Source organism: Calliphora vicina, chromosome 1 (assembly GCF_958450345.1).
Source record: "Calliphora vicina chromosome 1, idCalVici1.1, whole genome shotgun sequence".
Lineage (NCBI taxonomy): Eukaryota > Metazoa > Arthropoda > Insecta > Diptera > Calliphoridae > Calliphora > Calliphora vicina.
Genome location: NC_088780.1, coordinates 90,022,026 through 90,041,663, shown reverse-complemented (window position 1 = coordinate 90,041,663; position 19,638 = coordinate 90,022,026). Strand labels below are relative to the sequence as shown.

The following is a 19,638-nucleotide window of genomic DNA, read 5'->3' as shown; positions in this document are numbered from 1 at the left end:
TTAATTAGAGATTATGATAGGTTATTTGTTTATATCTATATATTTTTTTAAATTTGTTTGTTGATTTCAAATTGGTTTTTATTTTTGCGCTAAACTATACGCAATATACATACATAGATTATTTTTATATTAAACTTGAATTATTTGTTTTAAGTGTAGAATGAAAATAAAATATTTATGTTATTAAATAGACACTTTTTCTTTAGTTGTTGTTTGTTGGTTTGTAATAAATTGCAAAATACTGAACGTAGTAAAATATGTTGTTTATATGTATATGTAAGTTTTTATGTATGTATTTACGAAAATGAGTGTGTATGTGTGTTGAGGGCGTGTAAATGTTTATAATTTGTTTTTCAAATTAAATTAAATCAGCTAAAGAGAAAAACTAAGCAGAAGCATATTTTAATATTTGGAGTAAAGTTGAAATTTTGAAAAAATTTCACACTTTTCATTAATTATTAGTATATTTTGTTAATAATAAGATAGATAGACAGATAGATAATCGCCCATTTGTTGTTTTTAGTTTTATTTTCTTCATATATTTCTATTAATGTTTTATTGAATTGTTTCTTATTTCTGTTTATTGCAAATAACAATTGTTCATCAGCATTGAGTGTGTTCACAATTATAGAGTTACGTTTAGATAGAGAGAGATATATAATCTATTCTTCGAATAGTTTTTACATTTTAAATAGTAATTTTTACATTCAAAATGAATGAATGTTCGAGTGCGTTTTCGTTTTTTCTTCTTGTTCTGGCTCTTGATCAATTAAGAAAATGTGATTGAAAGATGGTGTTGATTACCACCAACCATTCGAAGGATTATTAGCACTTGTTGTAGCGGTAGCTCCATGTCCCACACAATGACCACTGCCGTTCAGTTGAGAGCTTTGCTCTTCTGTTGATGTGTTTGAAATTTGTAGGGAATTCATATTTTGCACAAATCCCTCAAGGGTATTTTCATCCAAGTATGGTGAAGTTCGGTGACTGGCTGGGCCAGTTGGTCCATTCTTTATTAATAAATCCTTAAAATCCAATATTGTATTGTGAGTGTTATCGCCCGCAACAGTTGCTACATTTGTTGATGGCGGCGTTTGTTCGAAATCGTATTTCATCGAAGTTTCCAATTCGTTTAAATTCAAGTGCATATTATTACTAGGGAAAATGGTAGTAGCATCTGTAAAATAAATATAAAAAAGTATTAAAAATCAATCCCCACTACCGGGGTTTATGATTATTTCTTAAACTCTTTATCTTAATATTGAATTATATTGTCTTGGATTAGTTTTACAAGGTATTTCTCCTAAATGTTGGATTTTGACAGCACCTGACTTATTAAATACTTTTATTATAATTTTTTAAACTGCTGATTTATTGATTCTGATTCAATCCAGCACTAAAATCGTTTATTCCCAGCAAAAAAATAATTGAATACAAAAAAGCTGATACCCATTTTTTGCTTTTGTGAAATGACATTATTAATAACATCTCCGAAATATAAAATTTTACTTTGTAAATTATAATATACAACAACTATTATAATATATTAGGACATTATGACTAATAGCAGACCATGTGAATACCGCAATTATTTAAATCCTTAGTACACCTTGAATTTTAATATTTTTTTATTTTTAATAACTTCTTGCCGGTATGGGCGGCTTTTGTCCTGACGCACATCTTGAATAGCAGAAATTATATAGTATCAGAAAGTTGTCAAAAATTAACAACATCCCTCGAATGACACTGTAATGTAAAATTCATTGTGTTTTCACCAACATTTTAACTATGTACTTCAGATCACATATTTTTGGCTGGGTTATTTTGGTTTTAAAATTTGGTAAATCTTGACTCTTGCCATTTTTACTAACAATTGAAAAAATCTACTGTGCAAAACAAATTATCAAAATAAAATAAACGTTTAAATAACCGTAAAACAATAACTTTTACATGTATTCTTACATATTGTTTTTGTTTTGGTCTTCTTGATTACAGAAGTTTAAAAGTTTTGCCAATACTAACCGCATTTTATAAATGTATTTTTGTTAAACTTGAATGCTTAAAAACTCTCAAATTAACTTTAGTCTAATAGAAAACCTAGTAAATTTTCATTTATCTTAGTAATTTATATTTGGTAAAAGGTCATATTTTGAAAATTAAAATTACGGAATATAGTTTTGAAAAAAAAAATCAATTATATTATCTATTTACAACAGACACATTTTGTGTAACATTGATAAATTCTCCACATACTGTGACCTTATTTTTTCTGTTCTGTGACCTTATTTTTAACAAACAAAAACTAAAATGCTCAGAAACGGAGGCAATATATAGATGTATCATTCATACAGACAGACGGACATCATTAAATCGATAGCTGTAAGTATTTTTAAATAGTAATCACAATTTTTACTTACCATTGTTGTAGTCATTTAATGGATCACGATAAGTGCCTCTAAAATTAGTTTGATTTGCTTGTCCAGCCGTAGATTCGTATAAATTTGTCGATGGTGGCCTGTTACCATAGACTGGGGTAATTTCAACGCGATGAGCCTGTGGCGATTGTGCATTGCGCGCAAAATTTGAGTCATTAACATTATGTATAGACACCTGCAAAAAAAAGCATAAAGGAACTTGTGAAGTGAGTTGTTCTAGTTAGAAAATAACACTTCGTTGTATAAGTATATCATGAATTCCATAAGGTAAGGTGTGAATTCAACACCCTTGTGATTTTCCGACTAAATATAGACCGAACGAACCACTTTATTACACTTCTACACAATATTTGGCAAATTTTTTTAATATTTTGCAGGACATTTTAATTTTGTTCAAATGAAAAAAATAATTTTTTATTAATTTTTGACACATAATTTTATGTGTGGTAGAATTTAATTTATAGAACAGAGTTTCATAACTTCACCTTATTAATACACCTTGGGCGAATTTTTCGTTTTGAAATTCATCAATTTCATTGTTAATAAAAACACTCACCTCATTATTGAGATTCTGTCCCGGTATTAAATTCTTTAAAAAGGAAGCATCATCATAGCGTATAACACCTGTGTTTGGTATACCGTCTAGGTATGAATTATAACCAGTTATAGAGGGTGGTGGTGAATCGTCACCACAACTATGATGCATATGGGCACAAGTAGCAGCCGAACTGCTGCTGCCACCACTGCTGCCTGTGAAAACGTCAAATCCATTGTAATACTTAGATTGCTGATATTTCTCCTGTAACGACAAATCATTCACCGGTGCGACAGCACCACTACCTCCGGCACTTCCAACTGCATTAGCACCAGCTTCAGTAACGGTGCCCAAAAAGGATGTATTGCAACCTACTGTAGGTAGAATCGAATAGAAACAAAATTAACATTTCAATTTTTTCGAGAATACTTTGAAAGATGCAACATACAATTATCGTTTTTATTTGAGGGCAGTGTATCCGAACCAAAATTCGACCATTGCTGTTGTTCGACTTTGGTTTTTTGTTTTTGTTGTTGAGCGTTTTTTATTTCACTTCCAATGGCGGAAATGGGACGTTGCTGTGGGGTAGGACGTTGTATTACGGCCGCATCACCGATTAAACCTCCCACACTACTGCCACCACGCGTAGGGTTGTTGTTGTGTGCATTCAATTCCGCTCCACCAATACTGGTATAACTAATACTGATGTTATTGTGTGGTGTATTTGTTTGTACCGTGTCATTTGAGAAATAAGAAAACGATGATGATGATGGATTGCTACCACCAGTTGTGGAAGCCTTGCTATTGTTATTATCATTATGTTGCTGCTGTTGTTGTTGTTGACGAGTTGCTCTTGCTGCTTCGGCAGCCGCTTCTTGAGGAGTGTAATAATTAACATTTCCACCGAATTGTCGATATCCTCCCATAGCTAAGCCACTAGTGACAGCCTGGTGTAATGCTGGATTACGTATGGTGTACATACCATTTTCATTTTTAATAATAGCTGCTGGTTGATCCACTGGCAAGGGGGCAGGCATTGGAAAACCGTCTACTGGACGACCTTCTGGGAATCGAATGGAAAATTAATATTGTATTTGTCTAAATAGAATGATTGCATGGACGAAACGAAAAATTTCGACAAAAAAAATTATGTTTTAAACCATTACTCTTCTGAATTCGGTAATATTTGGTATATATGTTTTCTTTCTATGGCTATATAAAATTTAAAGTTCTCCAGAATTTCGAAATTCGCTTCAATTTATTTTTTATATTGGTTAAAGTTCATATTTATTAATAAATGCGTACAAAATAAGGATTATCTTATATCAATTCTTGAACGTTTTTTATTCCAATATATTAATTACTCCAAAAAAAATAGTATCAGTAAGAGTATAATTATTACAAATATAATTAGGGTCATTGGGAGGAGGATATATCCAAATTCATGTCCTTAATTTTTGTATTTTGTTTTCAGTAAAATTAGTTTATACTTTGGGAAAAACATTTAAAAAATTGGAAATAGGATTTTAAAGTTACTTTTCTAAACTACATTTTCTAATAAATGTTTATGTATGAAGGATATTTTTATTCATTCATTCATCATGTTTATAAACATGTCCATCAGTAGAAGTTTCTACTTATCAACAATGTTGATTATGGGCGCTTAACGTGTAAACATGAAATATATGTACATATGTATGTATCAAAATGATTTCTTGACAATTCGGATTAATTTAATATTTTAAATTAAGTTATTTTTGTATCTAAGTAAAGACGAATATGCCCAAAAATATATTTGAAGTTTTTGATTATTCTTCGAAATATTAGGAAATGTTTTCTTAATTTTTAGTATCTAGAGATTCAGTCATGGTCAACCTTTGAATTTTGTATGTGTTGTTAACCGTACAACGGCTTATCATTGAGGATAATCTTTAGGAAATGAAAAAATGTACTTTAAAAAATGGTTTTCAAAAAAAGACACCGAGGGTATTCATTTCAAAAAAAAATGGAAAATTACACTCTGATTTTTTTACACAACAAAAACAAGAAAAATAATCCAAAAAGTTTTTTTTGTGGAATTTTGTTCAGGTTTTTGTTGTGTAAAAGTGTAAAAAAAATCTGAGAGTAATTTTCCTTTTTTTGAAATGAATAACCTTACCCTTTGTTCAAGTTCAATTTTTTGCTTTCATATCCAGTGTTCAAAAGAAAATGAGTTTTAGGAAAATATATTTAAACTAGGTGTACACTAGCATTACAATTAGATCAATATTTTAAAATTGGATAAGTTGATAAAATGTTGCATACAATTGTAATTGAACGATTTTACACCATTCGTATATAAAATTTGAACTTTGAACTCCGATAAAAAACTTTAATGTTTATATGACTATAAAGAATCTGTTCACCAAATTTTAACAAATTTGGAACAGGTAGGTTCAATGTTTTGTCGAAAATTTGTGTTTCCTCGCTGTTAGTTAGATTATACATACCTGGTAATAAAACGGGTTGTTGAAGCATTGGTGTAGCAGCAGCGGTAGAACCACTGTGGAACATAGGATTTCTTAATGTTATCATTTTCGGCTGACCACCTCCAACACTAGCATTACTTTCTGATTGATTCGTATTTCCAGAACTTGCCATAGGGCATGAACCAGCATTGTTAGCCTTGGATTTGTTGCGTCTTTTCTTATTTTTCGACTGCTTATTATTGCAATTACTGGATACATTTGTCTGCGGCATAGTGTTACTGCTGATATTAGTTTGACTTTTAGGAGGATTAGCTTCAACCATTATTATTCCACTTTGAGGATCAATGCCGGCAGTGACGTTGGCGGCATTAATATAAGGCGAACCATAATAACTGGCCATGGGATTGCCAACAGGTGGCGCTATAATAGTAGCACCAGCCGAAGTATGATGGAATGTTTGTAGATTTTGCTGTTGATGAAGGTGTTGCTGCTGTTGCAGAGGTTTTGCCAACTTTTTAATCGATTCAGATTTTTGTCGCAATTGTTCACTCTTAATGGGATCAACTTTTGTTAGTGTGATGCCAGGCGGTAGAGATAGATTTTCGACTTGAACACCACGATTTAGCTGATCCATAATACTGACATTTGCCGAATTGATATGTTGCTGACGTTGTTGAGCTGTCGCTGCGGCAGTTGTTGATTGAACTTGGTGGCCACTTAAACGTAAAGCCTGCATTTGTTCGGCCAACGTTTGATACGAACGATTTTGAGATGCGTTATTATTGTTAGCTTGTTGTTGCTGTGTATTAGATGATGTTATATTGACTTCATTGGCGTTAAAGTAACCCATATGATTCGGAATTCCCGATGAACAACAATTCTGATGGTGGTTATGATGCATATTTGAAGGGTGTTTTTGTGATTTTTGTTGATATTTTTTATTACGTTGCGATCTTTTGTTAGAGGGATTCTTATTTTCAATATTACCACCACCACCACATGTTGCTGACGACTGTTGGATATTTTGATGCTGCTGATGATAATGTTGATAGTTATGTTGGTTTTGCTCCATATTATTTTGATGACAATTTGCATTTCTATTGCTGTTATTGCGATTGTTGTTGCTGTTGTTCCGTGTGCTGGTGGAGCAAGTAGTTTGTTGGCTGCGTACATTGGATGAAGTGATAGCTTGTTTATTATTGGGTTTAGTTTGAGTGCCAACAAAAGTGTTGGTGACATTTGTTTGGCGGTTATCATTTTTCCCTTTGCGGCTATTAGTGCTACTACTAGTTATATTTTGCTGTGTATTTTGTTTAAGCAGGCGCGATTGGTTGCTAATTTTGTTTTCATTTTCCTGTGGTCTTTGTTGTCCTCTTGGTGGATTATTTAGTTTTGTAGCCGTACACTGATCTAGCTTTTCATCTTGCTGTTGGTATTTTATGTTCTTGTTGCTTTTGGAAGATTTATTTGTTAAATTTTTATTTGCTGTTGGCAAACACGACATTGACTGTTGTATTTTGGGTTCTTTAATTTCTGTTTCTGGTTTCTTTCTTTGAGTTTGTGCAGTAGATTTAACATTGTTTCTCTGTTCTTCATTTTTTGATTTCTGTTCTTGCTTTTGAATCAAAGTTTTCTGTTCCAAAACAGATGTTGTGATCGTTTTTACTTCAACTTCGTTTTCAGTATCTTCATTTCCGTCATCTTCTTCGGCAGAGGACCATTCAGTTTCAGAATCTTGCATGTGTAACGACTTAAAGGGGTTGTTATCAAATTGACCATTGTCCACTAATTTGGGGCGTCGTTTTTTAGGTTCCTTGATTAGAGGTTCGGTATTTACAACTTCTTCATCATCTTCAGTTTCGCTATCAGAACTGGGGGGTGTTATTGGCTTTTGCGGCGGTTTTAATTTTTGCGTCAAGTTTTTTTGCTTATTCTGTGAAGGCTTTATTGGTTTCGGTGCTTGCGTTTGCTGCTTTTTTATTTTGGAAGGAGCAGGTGTTGATGGTGGCGATGGTGTTGATTTAATTTCTTCTACCTCTTGACCCTCTCCGTCTTCAGCATCTGAGGATGTGGTTGATGGAGTTGGTGGTATTCTTGTTGGTTTTTTGTTTTGTTTTTGCTGCTTCGATTGGCTAGTTTTTGTTTTATTCTTGTTAACAGTGTCAGGTTTTTGAGTGGTGCCGACCTTTTGTTCTTTTGCTGTGTTCTTTTTGTTGTTAGAAGACTTCTTTAAATCTGATGGCTTTAGGCTACTTACAGAGTTGTCTCTGGTGTTCATTTGCGAACTTGTTGAATTGTTGGATGATGTTGAAGTAGCAGCTGAGCAAGAGGTTGTCGTCGAATCGGAACGTTTTTGTTTTGCCGAGTTTTTTATAGCCATCATTTGAGGAAGTTTTGGCGATTCATTGTTTTCGTTTGTGGAAACTGATGTTGTCGAATTCGAGTTGGAGAGTTTATTTTTGTTCTTGCTATTAGTTGATGGATCTTTGTTAGTGTTAGATGATGATGGACAACACGATAGTTTTGATTGTTGTTGAGTTTGTGAATTCTTCTTTTTCTTCTTTGGTTGCTGCTGTTTTTGCTGTTGCTGTTGTTGCTGCAACTGTTGCATTTCTAATTGCTTTCGCTCATTTAATTCTCTCAATCTTTGTTGGTCCTCCTCTATACGCTTACGCTCAGCTTCCTCGGCAGCTTCCCTTTCGGCCTGAAGTTTAGCCAAACGTTTTCTTTCTTTTTTTATTTGAGTCTTCGAAAGCTTTGGTGGAGGAGGTGGTGGTATAGACAACAAATGTTCCGCAGTCAATTTTGTGACATGGGTAGTTTGATGTGTCATCGGTGGTGGGGGTTGTTGCTGATGCAAGGGAGCTGCAGCTGGTATTTGTGGCATGGTTATGGGAGGAGCCGTGCCAGTTTGTATCAATTGGCCGTTTATAAAGGTATATAATAATTTGTCTTTATCTGGAGATGGACCTTTTGCCGTAACCGTTACTTGAGGTTCTGGAACATTCGGTAAATTAACTCGCCTGATTGTTACTATACGTTTGGAGGGATCTGTAGTACTGTTACTGGCAACATTTGCCGCCATGGCCGCTACAACATCAGGTGCGAGCTGTTGCTGTTGTTGTTGAACTGAAGATACTGCTGCTGTCGGCGGTGGGGCATAACACATAGGTGTAGCGCGCATTAGACCAAACGGGGCTGGCGCAGCGGGAGTGGGAAAGCCAAGATTGTATGGAAAGTGGTTGGCATGGGCATATGGCATGCTATATGATTCTGGTACCATATTTAGGTTGTTAGTAGGTGTCATTGTAAACGGAGAGGAAGCAGAAGTCATGGCATCAGCTGCATCTTTAGCAGTGTGATGTAGTAAATTGCGTACCTTAATGGTTTTATCGCTTTCCTTGTAGCTATCGCGACCTTCCAACTCCCGCACTTTTTCCATTTGTTGTTCTTTAGTGGGCAAGTATGGAAATTTGAATTCAGTGTTAGTTTGTTTGACCGTTGCTATTAGTTCTAATATGGCAGTTTCAACTTTAGCTTTGGCACGTTGTAAATTTTTTATATTATTTTCCAATTCACTGATTTTCTTCTTGTCCCTCTTCTTGTTGGCCTTTGACGATTTTAGATTTAGTTTTTCACTAAATTCTTTGAAGTAAATATTGTGAAACTGTGCTCTTAGATCCTGTAGTTCGGTTATACGTTTTTCTTCCTCTTTGCGTTGTTTCTGTTTGGCTTTCTTGGCAGCTTTTTTCGGATTCAAAGTTTGTGGTTGCGTCTTCTTTTTGCCGGCACCAGCAGTCGGACCTTCAATAAAACTGAGAGTCTCTTTAATCCACTTTCGTTTTGCCTGCTCTTTGGAATAGTTATCGATGATTTCACATATTTCACTGACGAAATCCAAATTGTTGGCGGTTTTTGATGACGAAATGGGCGTAGTTGTATTATTCGTTGAATTATTATCTTTACTTTTTGTGCCCTGGCTTGAGGTTGAAGCATCACGTGTGGAGTTGTTGCTTAAATTTGATTTCTTATTTGGTGGTTCTAGTGAGGATGATTGCTGAAGCGGCGATTGGTTGTTGTCATGTTGTTGCAGCTGCTGCTGTTGTTGTTGTTGTGGTGGTGTTAGTTGCAACTGTTGTTGCGGCTGTTGTTGCACGTGTTGATGATTGTGTTGAATCTTTTTGCTACTACTACTACTACTAGTATTGTTATTATTGTTATTTTTCGATTCTCCTTTTGGATTTGTTTTTAAATGTTGCAAGCATTCACATAGATTATGTAAGTTATCATTACGCCTAGCTTCTGTATAGATATGATCAAATGTTGCAACAAAATCATGAATATCCCAAAAATCTGGCTGTGGCAAATACTGTTGAAACAGTTTTAACTCTTCAGGATTTAAAACATTTTCCATTTGATTTTGTGCTTCTGCACAAGCAGTTGTTGCAGCAGTTGTTGTCGATGTTGTTGTGGATGATGTTTGTGAAGTTTCTGGTAATTGCAAAGGCTTTGTATTTTTTCTAGCATTCACAATTTGAGACAACTTCTTTCGCAGTCTATCTCTAGTTTCATTCATGCGAGCATGATTACAATCCTTTATAAAAAAGACATGAATTTTGTTAATAACTTTCAGTATCAAATTGTTTCGTATAATATAGCCATACCTTTTTCAAACGTTTTTTACTCGAATGATTTTCTTTACAATGATCTCCTCCAATATCAGAATGATCAAAACAACCTGAAATTGATATAGAAATAGAAATTTATCTATTAATGGCCTCCATCAAGGCGAATAGAAAACATTTTAACATACATTTCTTAGATTTTTCCTTACACGACTTTTTTGGTTGTGCCTCAACCGTTTCGGAAGGAGTTAAATCTGAGGTCTGGGGTTGTTCTTCATCTTCAGTTGGAGTCATGATTGGCGGTGGTATATTATCACATTGAGAAGGAATACTAAAAAAAATTTAGATATGAAATAGATAGATACACATTTAAAAATTCCTGAATACTTACTCTTGATTATCGTTTATTTTTAAAATATCATTCAATTTCATTTGCATTTCAGCACTATTAACATTAACACCAACTTCAAAACTATAAATAAAAATAGGAAATAATTTAAATATACAGAAATAAGAGAAACATGTTAATAGTTTTGTATTAAAACATACTTGGATTCAACATCGTTATTGTATGGTGATAAACTGGAATTATAAAAGTTTTTAAGAATTCTATAAGCAATTATTCTCACTATCTATTCATCATGACTTATTTTGCTTACCTCTTGACTTTATCGAGAAATTCCAAAAACTTTGTATCATCCTTATTGCCAGTTACTTTGTCCATATTTACTTTTATATCATTATTTGCCAATTCTAAAACGTCTAAATAAGAGAATGTACATTTTTTATCCAAGTCTCCTGTATTGCCATCATGATTATCAGCATAATTTTCATCATCATCATCATCATAATTAATAAAATATATGGCATATATGGAGATTATAAAAATCCAATAAATTTTAACCACTAAATCGTGTACATCTATCAAATCTAGTCCATTATTAGAGGCAACTAATTTACGATTATACAACATTATGTTGGGTAAAATTGAACGTAGCTCTTCGCGACTCATCGACATGGGCTGATAATAGTGCACCAGATCCTGCGAGAGTGACGGAGATATTTTATTGGTTAAAATCTTATGTGCCAAAAGACATGAAGGCAGTTTGCAATCACGACAAAAATATTCTTCTTCAATTGTTGCATGTGTATAACGTTTACGATCTGAAAAATAAAAATTGCAGAAAGAAAACATGTTCAGTGTAATCAATTGAGACTTATATAGTAACAATTAATGTGTAGTTATTTGAAGCCCCTATTGATTTCCAATGTTTTCGGAGTCACTTCGTAATTAGTTTGAAAATAAATTAATAGTAAACAAATTGTATATAAAGCTTTAATTTAAATAAACTTTAAGTTAAATCTTGTCGCGATAAGCTTTTATATCCTATAAATTGTAAAAAATGTTTTGATTTAAATTATATTTGCATCTGTTAAAAGCATTTAAAATTAGAAGATTTATTTAAAATAACTTATTTTCTTCTTTTTATAGCAATTTGCCTTTTCGAATCAAGTGTATGCATCACATATTATTACAGATAAGAAACAAATGGCAGTTCTTAAAAAAGTAATATCGAACCGTATGGTTATTTTGACGTTCTACAACTACTTTTCAATGGTTGTGGTTTGCAGAGCGAGAGAAAAAATACAATTGTGTATCAGGTTCCCCGATTTTGGCGACATTTTTTAAAGACATATGTTCTTATAAGTAGTAGTCTCGCCATAACTTTTGAAACATTAAAAACTAAGACTTACTGTTTAAATGATTAAAGACAGCCCATGAAATATGATAGATATTATTGATGGATGTAGTCGTTTTTTCAACACTTGGATCGTAATCATTAACATTTAACATTTCGCCGACTGATGCTAAGGTCGAGTAAAGCTCTTGGCCTACCTCTTGAAGGGCAGTGTTTTTACGTTTTGTACAATTGCTGCTGGTCTTTGAAACCAAATTTTGAAAATCATCACTGGCACAAACGTTCAATATTTTCGAATCATAGAAATTAACATCTTTCTCGACAATTTCATGAGCCAAACATTTGGAACATTTACCGTCAGCGTTGCGTCTAGGTGGTAAAGGACCACCAGCTATAGAACAGGTGATACATTTGCAATAGCTGGAATTGGAAATTTTTTTATAAACTACATATAGAAGATAATAAAAAAGAAAATACATACTCTGCATGATATTCTAGGGAAACATTACAGGTCTGACATTTATCATCGACTACTAAAGTATTGGGCGGCTGAAAGAAACCATCTGGCCATTTCATTTTCGTATATGACATTATATTCTTCCAGGCTAAGCGACGGTTCTTTAAAAATCGAAAATCATAAAAATCATTGTCGTCCACGCTGTCCTGCAGCGAAAATCCAATGGCATCCTGTACCACCGTATCAAAAATACGATACACATCTAAAAGCGATTTACGTCGCTTACGTTCCACCTCTGACAAATTGAATTTATTCAGTTCGATCCACACATCGGTCCAACGTTTTTCAACATAATTCATAATGTCATCAAATTGTATGTAACGCTTGATAAGATCAGTATGATGTGAAGTTAATTCCTCTTCTTTCAACTACAAATATATTTAAGATAATTATATTATGTTTATATGATTATAAATTTGTAAGATAATTACGGTTATAATGCAAGCCAACATTGTGTCTGCCAAATGCAAATGAACATGTTGTTGATATAAACGTTGACACAATAGCTTCCAAGTTAATGAGAATTTACGCAAAAAGTCATTCTCAAAAGCAAACAAATAAGAAGCCACCTGTTCAGAAATACGCATCAAATCGTCATAGCCATTGAGAATATCTAAAAGGAAATTGTAAACATTATACAAAATATGGTATTTTAACTAGTTAAGAATTATTATTTACAATTGATCATTTCATCAGCTGGTATTTTACTCTTATCGGGTTCAACAATCTCCAAAAATCCTTCTGCATACGCTTCCACAATACATTCCACATGAAATGCTAATATTTGCAATAGCAGCAAAGGATTGTTTAGCATTAAACTGAAAAGTGTTTGTTTTATTTAAATAGAAACAATAATACATATTATATTGAAAAATTCCATATTAATATTAAGTATTTATAAAAAATTACATGGAACTGAAGAGTACAAATATCATATTATCTGATAGATATTCATCATAAATGAAATCCAAATGCTCAGCCTTTTTATGGTATATAACACCACATGTTATCCAATATATCTCCTTATTACTATCGAGTAGCTTTTCAAACTTATTATAAGCGGTAATGTTTCTATATTGGAATGTGTTTAGAAAATAATTTAGTTTGAGTATGAAATATATTCAATATTGTATAACGGGTCTGTACTTACTTTAGCATAGGTCCATATGATTTAATTAAAACATCTAATAGCATAACTACCATATGAGTGGCCTTGAACTGTTCCACCATTATATGTATGACAAATTCACGATATTTTTCACAATTTTCGCATAAGCAAAATGTCAAAAACTCATCATCAGAGTGAGTAACTACTATGTTGGAAACATCCTAGATAGCAGATAGAATATATTATAATTAGTTTCAATACATATTACTTCTTCAGATATTTAGAATGTAAACAGCTAAACAAAACATTTCAATATAGAGTTATTCCCCTTTTTTATTTACATATTACTTAAATTTATCATTAGTATAATTTTGAAAAATAAACATGAAAATCGTGTTAAGGTACATTCAAACTTTTTTCGCATTTTTGGAAATTATTTTATGAAGCTGATATGTCGGCATAGCATTAATGTATTTTAAATGCTAAAATCAGCAGAAATAAATATTTCACAGGACTATTTAATATGATAACAGTAGTCATAATGCACACACATAATTTTTAATAAAAAACAAGTAAGAGTCCTATATCGGGATGTGCCGAATCTTAACTTTTGAAAAAAAAAATTTCTCAACTTTGAAAAGCAACCGAACTAGGACTATGACCGATATTGCGGGGCTTCGGAAAATTGCTTTCAACAGACAGACGGACATTGCTATATTAAGTCCACTATCTATATCGAGAATATTGGTCGCAAATAAAACATTTGAAGATTAAAAATGGAATGACAAACTTATACATACCCTTACCTTAATAAATAAATGTTAAAGCATGAAGTCGTTTTCCTAGCGTTTAAGTCTGAAAGATGTTGTTTCAAAATAGGCTAATTTAAAAATTGAAGCCAACATCCTCGATTTATTTATTTAATTTCAATACAAAGAAGCCTTCGTGGCCAAAATGTATATATATTGTTAAGAATATATCTATAAATGTAAGTAACATAAGTAAATATTTAAAATAGAAAATTAACTATATAAAAGGCTCCCCAGCCATATAAATATTGCATAAAATTTAAAATTAAAGATTTCTATAGCCAAAGTTTTAACAAATATAAATGGATAATGACATACAAATTAAGTATGACATAAAAATTAAGTATAGTTTAATTTTGACCTCTATTAAAGTAGTCCAATGACATACAAATTAAGTATAGTTTAATTTTGACCTCTATTAAAGAAGTCTACGAAAAAAGTTTGAGATCATTAGGAAGTATACTCCAAGTTCGGTGAATTCTTATCAAAAAGGAATGGTCAAAAATAGAAAGATGTTATAGTGGAACATCAATCTGAATGTTGCGTGTTGAATTAATAAAAGAAAACATATTTAAAAGTAATTGAGGTTGCCTATATCTCATGATTTTGTAAAAGTGAAGCAAAATACGTAGGTTAAGATAATCATTAAATTTACATTTCAAAAATATAGGAACAAGTGTCGAAACTCGATCATGTTCTTGTATATTTAAATTAAAAACATAGCATACAATTTTTCTGACAACTTCCTCAATAATATTCAAATTATAGACCCAAGTCCGAGAAAAAACCTCAAGGCAGTAGTTAACACGTGACATTATTAGCGAAAAGGCCAGTCGACTCCTGATGTGTTTTGGTGTATAAGCTTTTAAACGGTACAGATTTCTCAAGACCAGACAGCATGAGTTAGCTATGGAATTAACATGATCCAAAAATTTGAGTTTCGCGTCTAAAATAACACCAAGATATTTTAGAGAATCAGTAGAGCAACGACCACTGATGAATAATCTGGGGGATGACAAATTTCTATTAGATGAATTAAATTGCATAGCTTTTGATTTGGTAGGATTAATCTCAAGCGAGTTCATATACATCCAAATAGATATAAAGTTGAGGTGATCATTTAAAGAATTTTCAAAATTGATTTGTCTAAAATCAGAAACATACAACAAAAATAAGTCATCACCAAAAACATAGGGCTGACAAATAATATTATTAATAATTGCAATGTCATCATTCAAATAGATAAGAAACAATATAGGTCCAGGAACTGACCCTTGGGGTACACCCGAAGTAACTAGACCAGTACTAGAGCAAGATTCATTTAAGGAAATGTATTGGAATCGATATTATTTAATCGAGGTCTTAAATTATCGTAATCAAAATTGCCATTTTTAGAGATAGGTATCAATTTTTCAATATGTGGAAAACTTACAGACAGTAAATATTGTATTTCTTGAATAATAGCGCGCAACACATGCTTATCACTACAACATTATGATTGAATTTCGAAGTGCATTCTAATTCAGAATCTTTATTAAAAAGAATTTAGTTAGAATATAGCGGAATCATAAACCTTCCAATTTTAAAGCCACGTCCACACTTCAGATTGGCAAAGGTATATTTTTTGTAATTTCCAAATTTTTAATTTGCGACCCCATAACACAACGAGCGAAACATTTAGGTAAAATTTTATAAAAAATATACACTTGTTGTGTTATTGAATGATGAAACTTATGTACTGGTAGACTTTCAAAACTTCCGGGTCAAGATTGGCTGATGGAAGAGGTAATGTTCAAGAGCAATACCTGACCTGTGTAAAGGTAATGGGCTCTAGTAAAAAAAAGAATTGAAGAACACAGGAAAGGTATCCGAGGACATGTTCAATTTTAAGCGTAAGTGGACCACCTCATTCAAAAAGGTAAAGATGCAATGGAAGGAATATATTTTCAATATTTTAATGTTTAATGAATTTGTACAATATTTGAATAAATTTACGTATTTTTGAGAATTTTTATATTGAACAGTTTAAGTTTAATTTAACTTAATACACTCTTTATTAAATACATTGTCTTTTGTTTAGTTTGGTGTGCACTATGTGCACTTCTAATAGTCAAAAGTAAAGAAAAAATAATGTGAAAAAAATTAAAAATTGATAGAAAAAAATAAAAGCTCACAATAAGGTATATTTTGTTATATTGTCATTTTAACAAAATAGTGTATTTTTTTAAAGTCTAACTTTTTTGTCCAATTCAAATTTGTAGATTTTATTTGTTTCAAAACTATAGACCCAAACTATTATTTCCACTTACCATATACGGATTTAGAGGACAATTTTTCTTTTCCTCTGGGCTCATTGCGGAAAATTCCAATATACGCCGTTTATCGATGTCTATGCAAACAATGTTGTCATCACGCTGACTTAATTCCGCAAGAGAAACGATCGATTTAATAATTATTGCAAGAATTTGTTGAGGAGCCAATGGATCAAATTCCTTAATCGAAAGGATTTTTGATAGAGCTGTTGGTGGATTCTCATCATCCATAACAGATATACAATTGTTTTCGAAGAGTTTGGAAAAACGCACAGAGCATTTATCGGAGAGTAGAGACGAACTGCTGCCAGTACTGCTGCGACGATCGGTGGGTGCAAGAGCAAGAACGGAGGCAGTTGAAGACGCTCTAGCATGATTGCAATTATAGCTGCAAGGTCCCTCATCATCACTATGATAATATATCAAATCGTAAATATCATTTTCAATTGATGACTTTAATTTCGCACAGCTGCTGCTGGCATTAGCACTGGTCTCGCCGAGTGGTGGATAATAATTTGATTTTTGTTTTCTACAATGTTTTGCTTTCTTATTCGGCTTTACAACTGTCGCTATTGCGGCATTTGTATTGCTTGCATTGTTTGCTGATGCTGTTGAATATTCTGTTTCCATTTTTTCTTCAGAAACTTTGGAATCATGATTACATTCATTTTCAGTACTCAATTTTAAGGCAGCCTGGGCTTCAGTTAATAGGACATATGGATCAAAGTCTTTATTACTACCTAAAGCAAGGGGACTCCTCAGCTGCACACTGATTTTCTCACAATCATCATCAACGTTCATTTTATCGTCATCCGATTCTGATGAGGATGAACTAAATTGAACATCGGCTTTTGTCATTCCTCTTTTGGTCTTTAACTTGTCCACCATATCAGGTCTGAGACGTCTCAGACGCACTTTGCACATTTTATTCTTCTTTGCATCCATTTTGGAGTGTTTTCAAAACGAAATCAAATTTTTCTTCACTTTGAACAATTGTAACTTTTTTATGCAGGCTTAAAAGAAAACATTTGTATTTTTCAATCTTCACTTTAACCTAGAATATGTTTATAGAAATGGTAAACTTTAAGCGTTCCTCTTAAAATATAGTATTATTAATAAATATATATGCATTAAGTATTTCTTTTCTTCCAATAAACCCCTTTTCATTCGAATATAAATCCACTATTCTGTGTACTGCACTTTTTTATAACAATTTACGTTTTTTTCTATATAGTTTGTATATCTATATTCGCATTTTCACGTATTTTGCTTTGTTTTTGAAATTCGTTGCAAATTACACAAAAATTGTCTTCCTCTTCTTCTTTTTGTACCACTTAACTTCTTCCGTCTTCTGGATTTCAGTGAGACTCGCTATTTTTAAGACACAAATAATTGCAATTACGACTTCTTCCAGCAACTTTCACTTACTTTTCAATGCATTAAATTTATATCGATTTATTATTTCATATTCTAAATGGAACAATGTATCAATTGAAATGATTTCTGTTATTTAATTATATTTATTTTCACTAAATTTTCGATAATAAATAATTCTGTGTGCACTTGATTTGTTGAATTTTTCTCGTGTGTATGAATTTTCTTCGTTTATCGCTTCGTTTCCACATTCGTTGTATAAAGATGGTGCTGCCATACGCTTATTATTTATTTGTTCCCAATATCTAATTGACTAAAACGATTAGGGGATAAAAAACGCTTAAATCGCAATCGTGTAAAGGGTTTTAAATCGATTTTTTCCGCAAAATTTTCAATCCCGAAATAACAGGAATGATTTTCCTTAGTTTTATGTGATGTTTTATGAACTTGACTTTCTCTAAAAGATGATTAAAGCTCCAAAACAATTGCAGATTCATACAACAAAAAAGATTTAATCCAAATAGACCAATAACGAGTTCATTATTCAAAAGTGGATTTTTTTAGTATTTTGCTTTTTCACAAAGAGTAAAACGAATATTTTTGGAATAAAACCACCTTTCGTGGAATTGAACTTTGTTTAATATTATTGGGTTTTCTTCAAGTTTTAATTAATATCTTTCCTTAATTTTTGATTTAATAAGCAAAATATTGCCAATTCAAAATTAAAAAAATAAAATATTTATTTTTTGCGAAATAACAGAATTAATTGGAATCTAACGGAAATTGAATCCATTCCGAAACAAATGAAAAATGGTGACAGGTTTGTATATAACCAAAATTAGAAATCGAGTCAGATTATCTGTTTATATTAAATTTTTATTGGATTTTTATATTTGTATCCAATTACATTTTATAACCAAAGACATTTTTTAGATTTTTAACGAAGTCTGCTTTCTTAGAATTGAATAATTTGTTCTAGGCGGGAATTCCCGGGATCCCGGGAAATTTCAAAATTAATGCTGATTTCCCGAGAAATGAAAAAAGTGCGGGAAAAGAAATACTCTAATTTTAAACCACTCACTGCACGGTGGTAAATTCCGGCCAAAAATGTTTTTTTAATATATATAACATTTTAATGGTAAATTTTTACTAACACTTCAAAATATACAGTATCATTGTTATTTTGGTTATAAGTAACTTGTATATGGTTATTTATAGTGCTATAATATAAAGTCAAAGGTTTTTCTTGTCATTTTAAAATTAACAAAACCCGCAGTAAATAAGTAAATTTTTAGTATTATAATTTGTATTTTCATATGTTTCATAATCTGTGCATCACTTAACTTTTATTCATATTTGCATCCATTGAAAATATTTATCAACGCTCAAATTTTTCCGAACTTTTTATATTATTTTTTTTTTATTTGTAACTGTCAAATTTTACTTGTACAGTGCTGTATTTTTTAGTCCATTATTAATAAATTCAAGGTTGCATCACTTGGTATTGAGTAGATTTGAGGAGGTTTCCCCCAAATCTAGTCACGAAGTAGATTTTATTTTGTATGGGAAATCTCATCAAAATAACTAGATTTGGATCGAAATCTCATATGTACTAGATTTCGCTTCGGTGTAAATGCAGTATTAACCCCAACCGATTCACCAAACATTTTTTCAGGATGATTTTTTTACCTAAATTAACCAAAATAGGGGGAGTAGGGGTTGAGACTGGGAAAAATCAAACTCTTGTATGTTAAG

At 32.1% G+C, this 19,638-nt stretch overlaps 1 protein-coding gene across 2 annotated transcripts; it reads right to left on the bottom strand.

The window, feature by feature from the left end:
• Positions 1–18,093, bottom strand: LOC135963317 (uncharacterized). Of its 2 annotated transcripts, none has more exons than XM_065515116.1 (17): positions 16,507–18,093; positions 13,431–13,609; positions 13,190–13,351; positions 12,959–13,098; positions 12,712–12,893; positions 12,245–12,648; positions 11,819–12,183; positions 10,723–11,227; positions 10,613–10,645; positions 10,455–10,535; positions 10,252–10,394; positions 10,103–10,176; positions 5,460–10,032; positions 3,419–4,033; positions 2,992–3,344; positions 2,418–2,610; positions 1–1,177 (listed from the first exon to the last, which is right to left on the bottom strand). In XM_065515116.1, exons 1-17 carry the CDS (start codon positions 17,452–17,454, stop codon positions 801–803), a joined length of 9,327 nt encoding a protein of 3,108 aa, XP_065371188.1. In that variant the 5' UTR covers positions 17,455–18,093; the 3' UTR covers positions 1–800. The 2 variants fall into 2 exon arrangements, with proteins under 2 accessions (XP_065371188.1, XP_065371189.1); XM_065515117.1 differs by having other exon boundaries at positions 3,419–4,030.
• Between the last annotated feature and the right edge of the window lie 1,545 nt (positions 18,094–19,638).

Excerpts from the sequence above, each read along its gene's own strand:
- LOC135963317 (XM_065515116.1), bottom strand. The coding sequence starts at position 17,454 with ATGGATGCAAAGAAGAATAAAATGTGCAAAGTGCGTCTGAGACGTCTC. Across the intron at positions 13,352-13,430 it reads TCATATGGACCTATGCTAAA|AAACATTACCGCTTATAATA; the intron begins GTAAGTACAGAC and ends ATTCCAATATAG. Across the intron at positions 13,099-13,189 it reads TTTGTACTCTTCAGTTCCAT|TTTAATGCTAAACAATCCTT; the intron begins GTAATTTTTTAT and ends AACACTTTTCAG.